General features: G+C 45.7%; 1 protein-coding gene across 1 annotated transcript in view; it reads right to left on the bottom strand.

Annotated features, from left to right (window-relative positions):
- Positions 1 to 7035: 7035 nt before the first annotated feature.
- The window catches only part of COL4A1 (collagen type IV alpha 1 chain), a 97439-nt gene continuing 86131 nt past the window's right edge, over positions 7036 to 18343 (bottom strand). The window contains exons 49-52 of the mRNA XM_040486970.1: positions 17059 to 17236; positions 12895 to 13009; positions 10757 to 10929; positions 7036 to 8534 (exon numbers count right to left, since the gene is read on the bottom strand). Coding sequence (XP_040342904.1) covers positions 8453 to 8534; positions 10757 to 10929; positions 12895 to 13009; positions 17059 to 17236 — 548 coding nt within the window. The 3' untranslated portion in view covers positions 7036 to 8452. The remainder of the gene's footprint in view (positions 8535 to 10756; positions 10930 to 12894; positions 13010 to 17058; positions 17237 to 18343) is intronic.

Here is an 18343-nt window from a genome sequence, read left to right as displayed (position 1 = left end):
CCAAACACACAAGTCATGACATGACGCATGAACACGGGCTAACCACACCAACTAAAAGACAGAGATTGTCAGAGGGAAATTTTAAAACAACTCAACTATACGTTGTCGTCAAGAATCTCACTTCCAATATAATGATACAGGTGGATTAAAAGTACGTGACTAGAAAAGATGGAGTGAGTGGCTTGATGAATATCAAAGTAGATTTCAGAGCAAAACAATACTTTCCAGGGATAAAGAGGCACAGAGTGTAAAGATAAAAGCATCAACTCATCACGAAGACATAACAAGATTAAATGTGTGTACACCTAATAGCAGAACTTGAAGAAAAAAAAAAAAGACAGGGCAAACACTATCCTAACTGGAAGAAGTTAGAAAGTTCCTAAGTAACATCAGACACTCCAACCCTCATCTCTCGATGACTGATAGAAATTTAAGGATATAAAATAACTGAACAACACCACCAATCAAATGGATTCTAGCTGACATTCATAGAACAATCTACGAACACTAGCTGAATATGTATTCCTTCCAATCAAACGTGGAACATTTACCAAGAAAGATCTTACCCTCGGTCATAAAATAAACCTTAAGAAATGTAAGATCACTGAAATCACACACAGTGGGTTCTGTGATTGTAACAAAATAAACCAGAAATCGAAAACGGGATTAAAACGGGAAAATCTACAAACACTTGGAAACAAAACCATTAACTTCCAAAGTAACCATGGATCTAAGGGAGTAGCAAAGAAAATTAGAAATTATTTTGAGGTGAAAGAAGATGAAAATACAATATCATGGGATTTGTGGGATACAAAAATAAGTGCCCTCAGGGATATTTGTAGCATCAAATGCTTGTATTAAAAAAGAATAAAAGGGGCGCCTGGGTGGCGCAGTCGGTTAAGCGTCCGACTTCAGCCAGGTCACGATCTCGCGGTCCGTGAGTTCGAGCCCCGCGTCGGGCTCTGGGCGGATGGCTCAGAGCCTGGAGCCTGTTTCCGATTCTGTCTCCCTCTCTCTGCCCCTCCCCCGTTCATGCTCTGTCTCTCTCTGTCCCAAAAATAAATAAACGTTGAAAAAAAAAAATTTTAAAAAAGAATAAAAGTCTCAAATGAATCATCTAAACTTCCACCTGCAGAAACTAGAAAAAGAAGAGCAAAACAGCCTCAACATAAGAACAGAAAAGGAAATAATAAAGATACGAGTTTAAAAAAAAAAAACAAAAAATAAAACCGAAAGCAAAAAACACCAATAGAAATCAGTGAAATGAAATCTAGTTTTTTGAAAAGATCAATAATATTGATAAACTTCTAACAGGTTTGACAAAGAAAAAGACAGAAGGTATAAATTATCAATATCAAGGGAGATATAAAGGGTGTCACTACAGGCTCAATGAACACAAGGAAAAGGGGATGCTGAGAACAACTCTACACACATAATTTTGACAACTTGCAATGGATTAATTTCTTAAAAGGAAAAACTATCAAACTCATCCAAAATGAAATAGGTAACTTGAATAGCCCTGTCACTATTTTTTAAATGATCTTATGATTAAAAACCTTCCACAGGAGAAATTTGCTGGTCCAGATTTCACTGGCAACTTCTACTAAACATTTAAAGAATACCACCAACTCTTCCAGAGCATAGAAGAGGAGGGGATATTTCCCAGCTCATTTTTTTTTTTGACCATGACATTACCTGACACACAAACCAGGCAAAAACAAGACAAAAAAGGAGAGATAAAAATGAATTTCCCTCACTAGCACGAGCACAAAAACCTCCAGTTAAAATATCAGCAAGTCAAATCCAGCAAAATGTAAAAATGATACACCATGACCAAGGGTGCTGTATCCTGGAAATTTAAGACTGGCCCGACCTTCATTCGTCACTGTTATCCACAATATTAACAGTTTAAAGAGGAAATCTCCCATGATAGCTGATGCAGAAAAAGCACTTGACAAGATTCAACATCCAGTCACGACAAAAACTCTCCAGTATTTGGGGCGCCTGGGTGGCGCAGTCGGTTAGGCGTCCGACTTCAGCCAGGTCACGATCTCGCGGTCCGTGAGTTCGAGCCCCGCGTCAGGCTCTGGGCTGATGGCTCAGAGCCTGGAGCCTGTTTCCGATTCTGTGTCTCCCTCTCTCTCTGCCCCTCCCCCGTTCATGCTCTGTCTCTCTCTGTCCGAAAAATAAATAAATGTTGAAAAAAAAATTAAAAAAAAAAAAAAAACTCTCCAGTATAAAGGCATCTACATAAACACCTACAGTTAACATCATACTTAACAGTGAAAAGACTACGTGCCTTTTCCTTAGGGTCAAAAGCAAGGGAAGTATGTCCAGGCCCACCACTCCTATTCAACATTGGATTCGAGGTGCTGGCCAGTGCAAAAAATCAAGGAAAAGAACAGAGTAGATGCTGGAGTATGGAGAGGAAGGTATAGAAGGGTCCCTCTTCATAGAAAACATGAGTGCCTATGCAGAAAATCCTAACAAAGCTACAAAAAGAAATCCTCCTAGAACTATGAAGTGAACTTGAAGATGTCACAGGATCCAAATCAATATACATAGAAAAACCAATCATATTTATGTAGACTAGGTACAATTGAAAGTCAAAATTTTTTTTAAAGAATTCCTCTAACAATGGCTCTTAAAAGACACTCAGGTACAAATCTAACCAAAATGGACACAATCTGTATACTGGAAACTATAAAATGATAATTAAAACATCAAAGGAGACCATAAAATAAACATTAAAAAAAAACATCAAAGAAGACCTAAATCAATGAAAAGACATACCATGTTCTTGGAATGTAAGATTCAGTATAGTAAAGCTGACAATTCTTCCCAAATTGATGAATAGATTTAATACAATTCCAATCAAAACCCCAGAAGGATTTTTCTGTAGCCAAATCCCAAATTTATACCGAAAAGCAAAGAGACTCGAGTAGCTAAAACAATTTTGGAAAGGAAGCACAGAACAGGAGGAATCACACCAACTGATATAGACTTACTAAAGCTAAATTAACCAAGAGGGCACAGTGTTGGTGAAGGCAGTCACACAGATTGATGAAACAGAATAGAGTCCAAAAACAGACCCGCACAAATCAGCAATGTAAAGTCAGCTAAATGACGAGAAAGTAGCCTTTCTCAACAACTAAACAATTGGATAGCCATATGTGAAATAATAATCTAAAACTTACATGTCATTTAAAGAATTAGTCAAATGGATCATAGAACACTGGTGGCCAACTGATTTTTGACAAAACTGTCAAGACTATCCAATGGGGAAAAGATAGTCTCTTTAATAAATGGTGTAAGACAACTGGAAACACACATGCAAAAGAGTGTAGCTGGTTCCCACCCTCACACCACGTACAGAAATTAATTCAGAGTGGACCAATGACCTAATGTAAGAGCTAAAATCATAAAACACTTACAGGAGAACATAGGGGTAAATGTTCACGGCCTCGGGTTTGGAAATGCGTTCTTTGATATGACATGAGACCAAGCAGCCAAAGAGAAATAGATAAATTGTAACTAATCATGATTGTAAAATTTTGTGCATCAAAGAACGTTATCAAGAAAGTAAAAAGGCAGCCAAAAGGACGGAAGAATATATTTGCAAATCGTGTATCTGGTAAGAATCTGCATACAGAATAAAGAACATTTACCAAAAAAAAAAAAACCCTTTTTTTTTAATGGGCAAAGGACTTAAAGCTCTTTCTTCAAAGAACATACATAGATGGCCAACAAGCACATGAAAAGATGCTCGACATCATCAGAAATTAGGGAAATGCAAGTCAAAACCACAAGGAGATACCACCTCACACCCAGTGGAAGGGCTACAGTCAACAGAAAATGGCACGTGTTGGAGACGATGTGAGAAATGGGAACCGTGGCACATTGTTGGCGGGGGTGGAAAACAGTTCAGCTTCAAAGCAAAAGAATATGATGGTCCCACAAAAAGTTAGACTCCAGTAACCACAGAACCCGTCAAGGCCACTCCTTGTTACCTACTGCAAAGAATTGAGAACAGGGATGTCAATATGGAGCCGTCATGTTCACAATAGCCAGAAGGTCCCAACAGCCCACACACCCATCAGTGGAGGAACGGCTAACCAAACTGGTATATCCATCCAATGGACATTCTTCAGCCGTCAAAACCAGCGAAGAACTGACACGTGCCACAGGGTGGGTGAACATCCAAACCATTATGCTCAGTGAGAGAAATCAGACACAGCAGCCACACACTGGATTATCCCACTGCATGAAATCCAGAGTCAGAAAATCCAGACTTGCAGCCGACTGGTGGTTTCCAGGGGTTAGGAGCCACTGTTGACTGGCTCTGGATTCGGGGTGATGAAAAATACCTCTAGTTAACACCAGGCGTAGTGAATTCACATTGCGGCTGTCCTAAATGCCACTGAAGGGTTGGCTTTCTGGTGGTGAATTTTAAGTTATGTGAATGTCATCAATTAAAAAAAATTACAAGTGGGTCACAGATCGCAATGTAGTCAGTGAAATCATAAAGCTTGCAGAAGAAACCAGGAGAAAATCTTAGTAACCTAGGAGTAATCAAAAAGTTCTTAAACACAATGCCAAAAGCACATCCCATGGAAAAGATACGGATGAATTGGACACCATCAAAATGAAAAACCTTAGCTCTGTGAAAGACACTGCTAGGAGGATGAATTTGCAAATCACCTATCTAGCAAATGGCTGACAAGCAGAGCATCCAAAGAATTTTTAAAACTCAACAGTATGAAAAGGGACATTTTTCAAGTGGGCAAAATTTAATAGATACTTCAAAGAAGAGGAGGTGTTGATGGACACACACACACACACACACACACACACACACATACACACAAATGCCATGAAGATGGTTGACGTCATTAGCCATCCAGGAAATGCAAATTAAAAGCCTGACCACACACCACTACCTATTAGAATGGCTAACAAAAACACACTGACAATTCCAAACGTTGGGGAGAATGTGGGGGCTCTCACACGTTGCTGGAAGTAATGCAGAATGGTACAGCCACTCTGGAAAACAGTCTGGCAGTTTTTCACACTGTCAAACATACAATTATCATATGACCCGGCAATCTTAGTCCTGGGTACTTACCCTAAAGAAATAAAAACCCGGGGCACCTGGGTGGCTCAGTCAACTAAGTTTCCAACTTCGGCTCAGGTCATGATCACGCGGTTCGTGGGTTCCAGCCACGCGCTGAGCTCTGTGCTGACAGCTCAGAGCCTGGAGCCTGGTTCGGATTCTGTGTCTCCCTCTCTCTCTGCCCCTCCCCTGCTCACACTCTGTCTCTCTCTCTCAAAAATAAACACTAAAAAAAAAAAAAATTAAAAAAAAAAGAAAAACCTGTGTTCACAAAAACCTGAACATGAATGTTTATTCTCTATCCATTATCACCAAAAACTGGAAATAACCCACATGTCCTTCGACAGGTGGACGATGCGGTGTATTTAGGTAATCCCACTGAGCCATGAAAGGGAATAAGCCATCAATGCACACGATAATTTGGGAGGAGTGTCAAATACATCACGGTGGGTGGAGGACAGTCTCCAAGGTTACACACTCTATTATTCTGTTCATGAAGAGGTGTATCACAGTGATGGAGCTCGGTGGTTGGATGCCAGGGTTAGGGTAGGGGGGATTTCAGTGGCTCGAACTCTTCTGTGGACTGATTTGGATTATGCTTACATGGACCTCCCCATATGTTACAATCTGTAGACCTGTCCATCAACATAAATCAATTGTACTGTAGGAGAATTTTAAAAATAAAACATAAAAGCTGCTCTCAGAATAATGGACAGGATCTGGGGCACCTGGGTGGCTCAGCTGGCTTAGTGTCTGACTCTTGATTTCAGCTCAGGTCATGATCTCCCGGTTTGTGTGGTCGAGCCCTGACTCAGGATTCTCTCTCTCTCTCTCTCTCTCAAAATTAATAAACATTTAAAAAATAAAAATGCACAGGATCTGAATGTTGGGATCCAAGGTGTCATTATCTTCTTTGCACTTTCCCATCTATACACACCTGTATCTAGTAACTAGTGATTTATAATCAATCAGTTTTAGACGCAGAAACAAACTCTCCCAATGGCCGTCACATCTCTGTTCTTCAGTAAGAACCCAGCCTGATGGTTTCAGTGTCCTGCACAATCCCATGCATCAAAGGGAAGCAAATGAACCCTTCTTTCTCACCAGTTTTATCACAGATAGGTGGGAGGTGACTGAACCTACACCTTGAATGATGTTTCCTGATCAAGCATGGGAAGTCACATTCACACTGTCCCATATCATCCTCACTACGGCAATGGCAGGTACGACAGCCCAGAACGTTGCAATATTTAGAGCTTTTCCTTTCGTTTTTTTTTTTAAGTTTATATACTTATTGAGAGAGGGAGAGAGAGAGAGTTGGGGGAGGGGCAGAGAGAGAGAGAGAGAGAGAGAGAGAGAGAGAGAGAGAGAGAATCCCAAGTAGGCTCTACGCTGTCAGCACAGAGCCCCATGTGGGGCTCAAACCCATGAACTGTGAGATCACGACCTGAGCCATAATCAAGAGTCCGATGCTCAACTGACTGAGCCACCCGGGAGCCCCTAGATCTTTTTCTTGGACACACAGGGTCAGACTCATTTTCAGGGATCATGTTTTAACCAGGTTTAAAGAATCTGGCATCTTCTTTCCAACTTTAAGTAAGACTTATGCACCTATTGTTGCATAACCACAATCTCGGTGCTAATCCCTACCGAATCTTACTTTTAGTGGCTGGAAATGTATGTTGTTCATATCTGTTTATCTGATTATCTTGTATCTGACTGGGATTTGAAGAGTGGCAAATCCTTGGTACACATACAATGAGTGCATGGATGGGTGGGTGGATGGATGGATGGACAGAAGGGAGGGAGGGAGGAAAGGTGAAGAAGATCAATCGGTTTTTTCTTTGTAGCAATTTCTGTAAATCACACCCAGTCTGGCTCTCATTTGGAATAACTGCAAAATAAAAATGATCTAAGGCATGCAACGCTTACAAATTTATTAGTGGCTGGTGCAGTAACTTTTAATGTTTCTGTGGCAATACTAGCAACAAATTAATAAAAGCTTAATTTTTATACAAATAGTTTTATTACAAATTTGAATTTGTAAGAAATACACATGTAAAGAAATTACATAAAAGGCCTTAGTAGTCTTAAAACCGTGTTGGAGACTTTTGGTGCAAGGTCATTGCCTTGCATTGACAGTGCAAGGTCATTGCCAGTGGTCAATCCTGCTCTCCTGTGATCCGTCCGCTCCCTGCTGACGTCTGCACGCAGCTCGCCGGAGCGAGCAAGCCACCCGGAGGCGCTTACACGGGGGGAATACTGATACTAGGGTTCAACTGAGCTGTTTTGCACACCAGGCCGCAGAACGACGAATACGAAGTAAACGAAGGCCTTTTACGGTTTTGCTGGTTCTGAAGTCAGGTCATTCGGTTGTGATTAGTGTTTAAAACCCTGAAGACATTTAATACAGAATACAAACAATAAGCTCAGAGTACATGTTTCACTGGAGCAGACGCCGCGCTCGTGGACCTGGGTTTGGCTTTGGCGATACACGCGTTTTGGTTTGGAGGTGAACAACGAAAACGGGACGTGTCACATTCAACACCCGGGTGTTTAAAAATCTATGTGAAAGGACAACACAGTCTTTTCAAGGAAGAAACTACGTAAGCTTTATTTTAACAGTGGAAATGAAACAAACCTTTGACCTAATCGCTGACATCTATATAAATTACTAAAATAATATATATATTTAATTTCCGCCTACTTTTGGACCATCCTTATTCCACAGGAAATTTGTGATTTCTGCACAAGCAGCTGCATAGTACCACACAGAGCAGAAAGACCTACATTTACGTCTGGGGGTTGGAAGATTCGGCGGCTGAGCCATTCCGTCAGCAGGCCCGGAACACTGTTCTCGCGGGACCCACTCGTGTACAGGCCCAGGGACCTGCGCTTGGAAACAGCTTGACGGTGACGTAAACAAACATCCCATCCGGGGGAGGGAATGCACCTGTCCCAACACAAGAGTGGACACAGGCGTTCAGACACAATGGAAGGCCCCGCGCACCTGCTAGCACCCTTTGGTTTTCTGATGGAGTTCGTACTTCACGCATCAGTGCATTGGCTTCAAGAACAGACTTACACTTTTATTTCATCAAAAGTGCCATTTGGTGCGTCACTATGACAGCTTATCATGCTCTTTGCTTCTCCTTCAGCGAGTAGAGGCCACCGAAGCGGGGTGTGCTAGTTAGGCAAATTCCTCTAAGGCACTTTACGGCTTTCATACTGGACAGTGAGGTACACAGGATATATTTCTAGGGTTCGTTGCTGTTAACAAGAGAAGGGGGAGAGGAGGGAGTAGCACCATGTTGTACGTTAGCTGAGGGCCGGGTTTCATTATGTTCTTCTCATACAGACTTGGCAACGGCTGACGTGTGTGCGCAGCTCCCCCGCCTTCAAGGTGGACGGCGTGGGCTTCCTACAAGGCAACCCAGAAACCAGCCGTCAGTGCCGCTGCTCCACGAGGCAGGCGAGCCCCTCAGCAGCCCCCGCCTTTCCTGGAGCCCCCCCCCCCCCCGAGGGGCCGGATGAAGGGGGTGGGCCCAGCCCATGACAAGCAGCGACCACTGCTCGCCCTGACCTAGTGGGCACCGCGCTGGGTGTCACCCACCCTCACAGTGCGGGCAGGGACAGGGGCCGTGCATGACATCACGTTCACCCCCATGCGCAGCTGTGAGGCTGGTGGCGGCCCACCTGCAAGCACAGGTGAGGGCACAGCCACAGCCATCCCGTGCCTGTTGGGCTCTAAAGTCTGAGCCACTCCCAGGGCACCGCACAGCCTCCTTGGACTGTGACTTTCCCACTCCAACCTTTCTCCTTGACCAGACCACTCGCTCCTCCCAGGGAGGAAGGTGCTCTTCTCTGTGACCTTTCACACACAGAGGGAGAGCTCATTAAACATTGGTTGAAGGGTGTGATGAGCAATGAATCTGGAGCAATTAACCAGACCTCGAAATACTTTCATAAGCTTTTGCCAGATTTCTATGCAGGTGAGGTGGTCGGACTGGAGGCCAGAGGGGAAGACAGTTAGTGTCCCAAATGCTCTTTGATCCTACGAATTCTGTCTTAAGTTGACCGTTAGTGGGGTGAAGTCAGAACTGAAGTTGGCACTAACCAAATTCTACTAAAAAGGTAGCCACAGAAAACAAGTAACTTGTCCTCAAATTAAGGCTGCTTCTAAGCAACTTCTATGAAAACCATATTGCCCCCAAACTAATTATTTAAATTAATAGGATCTTATCTAATTTTGTTTTAGTTCATCGTACCAGGCTGCTGTTCTAGTAACCCTATAACGGAAGCCTGAGAACCTGATACACCTGCCGAGTGCTCAGTTAGGCAGCTGACGGTTAAGCTTTATCCAGAGAGTTGATGTCAAGCTTCCAAATGCCTGCAGGGTTTCATGTACGCTATGAATTAGGTCCCTGGTACTTTTTTGGTGCTTAAAGAATTACAAACAGAGAGTGTGTTACTCTGTCTCTTATGATCTAAGCCCAGGAAGAGAGGGGCTCACAGCAGAGTTCCAGAAAATGCTCTCTGAAAAGGTAAAGGCAGAAAGGCTTGTCCCCACGGGCTAGTGGCACTTATTTCGGGAAGGAACAGTAAGCATTGGGGCTCCATCAGCCTCGTGTCTGCCCCAGCAGGGGATGGGGCCAGTGCTGCCAAAGGACAGAGGACTCGTCGTGTGCTCCCCTCCATCCCCACCGTGCAGGCCCCACACTGACTTCAGCAAGGTCAGCAGCCATTTGGGACAGCTGTCATAAAGGTGAAGTGATGCTAGCGGAAAAGAAAGGTAAGGTCCTCCCTATCAATTTCAGCTGCACTTGTGCCAAAATTCATGTTTATTTGCATGGGTTTAATAAAGTCTTGCTTCGTCCCTCAGAACTCACCCTGTACATACACTGGAGTCGGCACTACAACTGCTAGAAGGCAAATAGTGCCCTTTCCTCTCTCACCGATGTTAAATGTGCAATATTTTTATTTTTTGAATTTTTAAAAATGTTTAATTTATTTATTTTGAGAGAGTGTGTGTGTGTGTGCAAGCAGGGGAGCAGCAGAGACAGACGGCAGGGGCAGGGGTGGGGGGGAGAGAAAGAGAGAGAGATTGCCAAGCAGGCGAGCCCCATGCAAAGCTCCATCCCACGAACTGTGAGACCATGACCTGAGCAGAAATCAAGAGTCAGAAGCTAACTGACTGAGCCACCCAAGTGCCCAAATATTTTTAAATGCTCTGTTTAAAGACTCCAGTTGCTTTAACTACACTGTAGTGGCGCCACCTACAAAAATGGAAGAACTGAACCCATAACTTGAGATCTGCCTTTGAAGTCTGACCCGGTTATCTGTCCACACAGAACAGAATCGAATATTCATTACCTTTTGTGGAACACACATTCCTAATCAGTTTTATAACCATCCAGAAGACCAAGACTGAAAGCCCCAAAGGCAGCTGAGCAGCAGAGAGGCCCCGCCCCAGCACAGGCCCTGCCCCTACAGCAGAGAGGCCCTGCCCACCCCACCAGCAGACAGGCCCTACCCCAACAGCAGAGAAGGCCCTGCCCCAGCAGAGGCCCGACCCCAGCAGAGAGGCCCCTCCCCAATACCAGAGAGGGCCCCGCCCCAGCAGAGAGGGCCGCCCAGACTTACTTGAACATCTCGCTTCTCTCGATCGTGGCAAGCCAAAAGCTGTACGCGTTCGCGTAGTAATTGCAAGTCCCACGTCCGTGGCACTCAATGAATGGCGCGCTCCTGAACTCTTCCAGACAGGACCCGGGGGATGCCAGGGCTTGGCCAGAACCTTCGGCACCAGCACTGGTGTGCTGCGGAGCAAACGTGAGCCGTGGGTCAGTCCCCGGAACACCCCAGTGCCCGCACTTCCGATGGCCTGCAAGCCGGTCCGGGCTCCACGAGTGGCACGGGGCAGTACAGGACCCAGCGGGGCCGCCGCCGCCCCCTAACTCGGCATGGCCAGTCCGGCTTCATCAGCACTTAGAGAAATGCTGTCCTAGTTATTATTTTTGAAATACTTGCCACCTCCTCTAACTTGGGACAGAAGAAACAGCCAAAATGTGTAAATGATGTTGGAACCCATACATGCGAAATCAAGTTTTCTAATCAACATCCTGGAGGATAATTAAAATCCTGAATCTGCTGCATTGGATGCTATGTATCCTTTTATAAGGTCGAGAACAATCACCCATTACTTGCCTTTGAAAAGAGTGATCATTTAAATAAGAAGAAAAAAAAGTAACCACTACTGTAACTTAAAATGCACTTTAGTCTAATGGGTTCAAGTAGGATCTACCTGTGCTCAGAAACCAGGGCCATAAGATAAATGACCCCAAATGAGACAAGACATTCCAAAATCCACCATGACTATTATTTCAGACATGAGAATTTCAGGGCCCTTTGAAGACAAAGCTAATGCCCTCCATTCCCAGATGAGGACTGGATGACGCTGGAACATTCTGGATCTGACAATGGTCCCAGTTTTGAGGCCAAGCTGAGACAAGTACAGGGGTCTCCAGACTGTGGGGCCAGAGCCCTCTACCTCCCCACAACGCCCCTTAAGCCTGGGAAGTGATGGAGAACTTGTTCCCTGGGACACCATTACTTTAGTTTGCTCTTGATTTAGGGAAATTATGGGCAATCATTGTTTCACATCTTCGTAGGACAAAAGGCTTTCCTGAGGCTCTTTACTCCTTGGGCCAGGGGCTACTTGTGTCATCATGAGGTTCTGCTGAGTATTTCTTATGATTATACAGGCAAAACATTCAATCTGTCTCATCACTGCTGGTGTCTTGACTTCTCTACACTGTAGTTCTAACTTTTTGGCTTTCCCAATCAAGTAGTTACCATGCAGTATTTAGAATCATCAAAGCAACTAACTTTCTGTGTGGCTGCAAATTCTCTGGTCCTGTCGAAGAGTCTACCTGAAGCATCATCACCCCAGGAAATCTCACAACCAAACGTGAATACAGACACAAGTGCTTTAAAATTGCTTTTCTGGCACCTTCTGCACTTGGGATCACTGCAGCAGAAGAAAATAGTTATGAAGCCACTTTCCCAGTCAATACATAATAGGCTAGAGCTCATCTGGGGGTCAAAATGTCCAGGCGGCCATACCTGAGACTGAGGAGGGGCGGGGCTTAGCGGTGAGCCAGAAGGTTTCCGTGCAGGGCCCTTACTGTGGCTTAGCCGGTACAACCTGACCTGACCGGTTCAGAGCCTTCATATATGCAATCACTTCTTTAAACTGAGGCAATAAAATAAAGTAACCAGCCACCATGGGATCACAAGCAGGTGCCACATTTCCTGTGTTAACTGGTATTTCAGGGGTGGGCACATCGGACACCTGGTGTCTGGGACAGCTGAGTGGCAGGAGAGTGTCCTCACGCTCCCAGACACTGGCCAGCGCCCCTGCTGCCTCTGCCCGATGCACACCACTGCTTCAGGCTTGCGTGAGCTGCCTGAATGGGCACCTGTCTCCTCTCCTCCCGGGAAGACACTCTGTGACTCCCGGAAACCTTCTCCTGGTGTCCCTGCCACCTAGTTCTGGAGCAGCCCCTCGGGAGGCAGGAGGTAGGCTCCGGCCGGGTGCGGGAACAGCTGCCATCCACAGTGGAGCAGGCCAGGCCCCTGGGGATGCTTTGGACTGGGCGGCCCAGCAAGGGAGGAGAGGCCTGCCTGGCATGAGCCAGCCAACTGAGGGTGGGAGCATGGGGGCGGTGGTGGTGTTCGCGGGAGGCTCTTCAGGGGTGCAGGGAGTTTCCCCAGATGCTCACCATCACGAAGGAATAGCCAATCCAGAGGGAGGACCAGCCGCTGGGACACTGCGGAATCTGGATGGTCTGGCTGTGCACGGCCATCACCATGGCTGGAGCCTCGCACACCGCACACCTGGAAGGTACAGAGCAGGGACCCTGAGCACGGACAGGGACAGGGACAGCAGGACAGGGACAGCACAGCACGGGATGAAACCTGTTTGTTCTCTTCTCCTGTGCTGTCACACCTCCTCTCCACTCCCGCTTTCTGACCCAACCACATGCTTACAACACGGCTGACACACCCAAAGCTGACTCTCACTGATTTGATAAGCCCACCTCAGTACTAGAATAATAAATCCCCAAGACACCCAACACTTGCTGTTTAACCATCTGCTTTGGTGGAGGGGCCGAGGGACCACTGACTTCCATTCTCTCCTTTGCGCATTCCAGTGTTTTCCAAACTTTCAACAATGAGCGTGGACTTTAGCAAACACAATTAACACTTGAAAGAGTTGGTGAAATGCAAGTGCTACAGCTTCCAGAACTCAGCACTTTGTTTTCAGCTAAGAATCATCTTCGATCTAAGAAATACATATAGTGACTTAGAGGAACTAACAAATAACGCATCGGAGGCTGGATGTCCACGTGAGCCTGCCTCGGACGTACTCCAGACTCGATGCCAACAGACCAGTGGCGAGACCCTGTCTGTTCCAGGCGGGGATGGACAGCGGGACACTGCAGTGAGAGTGACCCACCCCCAAAGAACCCTCTCTAGGACAGGAGCTTCCCGAGCTGGGATGCCAGACATTTGGCCACTGGGACCGTACCCAGGAACAAATGGAAACAACGCACAATCTTCTGACTCAGACCCGCTCAATTCAGGGAACGCTTCGATGGCAGGACACCGTTTTGTACAAGAAAAAAGAATTAAGCACTGGCAGTAAAATAATTACATTCAAGTCACAAAATGAACAGAGGGTTAGCAATGCTGACGAACGACTACAAATGGTGTTAATAATTACACCTAGTTATGCCGGAACATTTGCATGAAAATGGATGAGAAGTGGGCAGAGGCCTAAATTAGTCATTCGATTTTCCGTGGACGAGTGTGCGTGCGTGCGCACAGCTTTCTATTTTATTCACGCAAATGCAGATGAATTAAAAGCCTCGGTTAAACAACAGTTACTGAAATTGGCCTGTACATCTGCTCCCATCTGTCTGCCTGACACGGAAAGCAGAAATAGAGCGTGGCAGACGGACGGCATTTGATGTCAGGCTCTCTCTGGGCTCAGGGTTTGGGAGGGGGGCTCGTCGAGAAGGTCATCCGGACGCCGCCCCATCAGATGGATAAGGGAACAGGGTCACAGACTGGAAGAGCCGGACAGCCCCTTGAAATTCAGACGGTTGAATCCCCCGGGTTATTCCGGCAAAGGTTGAGGCCACAGAGAGCGTGTCAGAGCCAGAACTGGGGCGCAGCAGCCCTGCTCTCCTAACAGTGGCCCTTCCACCAGAACAATTAAACAATCAGTAGCGTGCGATAACTCAAGTCGACACAGAGCCAGAAATGTCTGCCCTGTTCTCAGGATGAAGGCAGAAAAGTTGCCAGCTTTTCTGCTTCAACGGAAGGATTCCGTGTTATTAAGTCTTTCGAAAGGTGAAGCTTTAGGACCTCCCCAGAATAACCCGAAAGGCCCAAGACTTCACACAACCACGGGGTGAAAGTAACCACGGAAACTTGTGGGCTCAGAGACCAGAATGGAAGCACTGTTCCAAAGGGAACGTGAGACAGGAGGCTGGGGGGGAGGGGGGGCAGGCTTCAGGATCCATGGGCTCCAGGACATGACTGATAAAGTCCCTGCATGCTGAGCCTCTGGGGGTCAGGTAACAGAGATGCCAGGAGCTGAAATGTACAGGGCTGGGGCACCAAAGCATGCTGTCAGGGCGGGGGGTCTTTCTGAAAGTGAGGGGGCCACAGGGGAAAACAAATCTGAGACCCAGGCTGATTTGGGAACATCACAAACGCATGCCACAGCCCCTTCCCTCAAGCAAATGGAGGTCAAAGGTCAGTTTTATCAAGGAGGTAAAATAGCAAACAAGCCTGAATAATCGTTTTCTACCTGTCGTCCAAGGGAAGCTGAACAAAAATACAAAGGTGGTTAGTTTTCCTTCCGGTACAGCCCACATGGTCCTGAGCGTGGAAAGCCTCAACAGCAAAAGTCACAGGCACTCGCTGACATGTGTGAACGACTGTCTGTTTTGAAAGGTGCCGCCCGGAAGTGTGAAGAACCTTTTTCCCATTTTAAGACCCATAAAGTAAGTTTCTTACAGCTCAAAAAGAAACAAACAAACAAACAAAAAACCAAAAAAAAAAAAAAAAAACCAAACCCAAAAAAGCTATCAGGAGATAGTTCAATGTAAGTCGATCTACAGTTTTTGTATTTTAATATTAGGGCACCTCCCAGCCCTTCCATCCTGGGGTCCCGTGTGGTACAGGTCTCTGAATAAGACTGGTCTGCCAGGACCGCAGAGCCAGAGACAGGTACCAGAACCCGAAATCCTCCCCCAAATCCCCACGGCCTGGGGCTCCCAGCACTGGTTCCAGCGCTTACTTCCTGCTCCCTCTTCCCACTGACCACAGGACCCTGCCTTACCCTTCTTCATAGTCAAAAGCTGCCTGGTTCTTTAAAGGGAGTGTAGAAAGGCTCAAGTTAGTCCCCACTCTCACCTTCCTGAAGCAAACTTGTCCTGCCTTGTTATTCTGTTCATCCTTTATTACCTTAGTGTGTTAACAAGTAAAACTATAGAACAGCTTCTTGGTCACATGAATTCATACCTTTGTCACTTTTCTATTACTTCTGAGTACAGCTAAGGAATCAGCTTCTAACTAGAAGGAATGAGACAAAAATAGGACCTCCATGCACTTCTCAGTCATACTAATTCCAATTTCCCGTATTAGTTCCTATCAGGCAGACTCTGGGGGACTTGAAAACATGCTCCAGACATTAATTAGTGTGGAAAGCACTTCATTTGGGAAGCTGCTTGGTCAAACACGTGAATTGTCAGTGGGAATATACCCTAAGGAAACAAAAGTTAGTGGGGGGGGGGGTACAAAAAATCTCGACAGGTATACATTTTTATGTATACAACAAACCTGTATAATCTTTGTGTATAAAGCACAGATATACAGAATGTCTGTGGTATTAGTTTCATAGAGACACTTCACACCCATATTTGAGCTCCTGCATTAAATACCACTGAACTCTGCACTTAGAAATGGTTAAGATGATGGGACGCCTGGGTGGCTCAGTCGATTAAGCACCAGACTTTGGCTCAGGTCATGATTTCAGGGTTTGTGGGTTCGAGCCCCGTGTTGGGCTCTGTGCTGACAGCTCAGAGCCTGGAGCCTGCTTCAGATTCTGTGTCTCCCTCTCTCGCTCTCAAAAATAAACAAACATTAAAAAAAATTTTTCTTAAAAGAAATGGTTAAGATGATTGATTTCATGTCTATTTGACTACAATTAAAATAACAACAAAATTTTTAAATTTCAAAGCGGTGGGAGATTCAGAAGAAAAAAATATTAAAAGGCTCCTCGGGGAGATAATTATTTAAGAAAACAAAGTTGAGAATGTTGCTCTAAGGCCTGCTGGGGACTCCAGAGATGTTGCTTCATGGGGGAAAGGGCGACCAGACCACCCCAGTGAGTCACACAGAATAGGGATTCTGCCCCGAAGCTGGGCAGTGCCTCTTGAAGGCATCACACTGTATTTCTGAAAGAGGAGAGCTTGGGACACCTGGGCAGGGGTCAGTCAGTCAAGCATCCGACTCTTGATTTGGGCTCAGGTCATAGTCTCATAGTTCATGAGTTCAATCCCTGCATCAGGCTCTGTGCTCATAGCACAGAGAGACTCTCTCTCTGCTTAAGAGACTCTCCCCATCCCTCTCTCTGCCTCCGCCCATTCTCTAAAAAAATAAACTTAAAAAAAAAAAAGAGAGAGAATAACTTTTATGCCAAATGATTTCATGTCTGATCTCTATTACAAAACTCTGATATCATAAACAATAAGCTGGCAACAGGTCAAAAGCTTTGGGGAAAAAAAAACGAAGCAACAACCTCTGCCTAGACTACAAGCGGTTTTTCTTCTTCGATTATATACATCTGCTCCTACAAGTGCCCAGCTCACCTGCTAATGAACGGTCTGATATTGTCGCCGGCGATGGGCGCCATAGACATGGGCATGGGCTCAGGGGTGGACAGCCAGTAGGAGTAGTCATTTCGGGAGGCGAAGTTGCACACGTTGTTGATGTTACAGAACAGGAAGGGCATCGTGCTGAACTTGCGCAGGCAGCTCCCAGCCGTGCCTACAGCCACAGGGAGACACAGGTTCAAGTGCCGGCTCTGTGATCAGTCTGCCTCCGCACAAGACAACCATTAAAGTGGAAATAAAACTGCTTTCAATTACAGGCAGAAAGGAGGCAAATACACCACACAGGCAAGTATGGTTGTAAATGAGCATTAACTTAAATTTAAAGTGATTCAAGGCAGAAGAAACCCTATAAAGAATTATGTAGGATATTTTGAGTAAGGGAAACACACCAGTTTATCAGTAGAGAAAAATCTTTTATAAAACTGAACCCCAAAGTTGCTACGGATTCTATCTCCCTCTCTCTCTGCCCTGACCCCACTCATGCTCTCTCTTTCTCAAAACTAAATAAACGTTAAAAAAAATTTTTTTTTTAACGGGTGCCCGGGTAGCTCGGTCGGTTAAACGTCCGACTTTGGCTCAGGTCATGATCTCACTGCTCAGGAGTTCAAGCCCCGTGTTGGGCTCTGTGCTGACAGCTCGGAGCCTGGAGCCTGCTTCGGATTCTGTGTCTCCCTCTCTCTCTGCTCCTGCCCTGCTCACACACTCTCTCTCAAAAATAAATAACCACTAAAAATTTTTTAAAAAAAAACTGAATTCCAAAGGAAATTTAGCACGTGGCTCCTGGTACAGCGGACAGTAACCCTGGACAATGTCTTCAATGACTATTTTGCCGAAAATGTAGATTCTCCTTACAGGCGGCTTGTTCTTTCCAACCTCCATAAAGGTTAACGTGCGTGACACTGCACTAACTTGGTGAAGGACGTCCGGTGGGGACGAGAGAAATGACAGCCAACGGACAGCTGTCCCATGGAGACTCACCGGGGGTGGGGCTTGGAGCCCGCAGAGAGACTCAGGATAGGGGCGCACGCTCGGGTTTTAGCCAGAGCACCTGTAAAGCTGCCCTATTTTAAGAAGACCGACACTAGCTGTGAAGCATGTATTCCGGAAATCTTGACCTACTTGATAGTTTGAAGACCAGATCAAAAGTTTTATCAATTTAAAAGCTTTCAGAGACTCAGCCTTGACATTTCCCTGTGCTAATGAGGCAGCTGTTGAGCTGGTGGTTGGTCATGTGAGGGGGGAGGGAAGCGGAACCAGGCCC

Source organism: Herpailurus yagouaroundi, unplaced genomic scaffold (assembly GCF_014898765.1).
Source record: "Herpailurus yagouaroundi ecotype Mexico unplaced genomic scaffold, PumYag 164, whole genome shotgun sequence".
In the NCBI taxonomy this organism is placed as follows: domain Eukaryota; kingdom Metazoa; phylum Chordata; class Mammalia; order Carnivora; family Felidae; genus Herpailurus; species Herpailurus yagouaroundi.
Note: the sequence above shows the minus strand (reverse complement) of the source record. Positions and strands in the feature narration are given on the sequence as shown.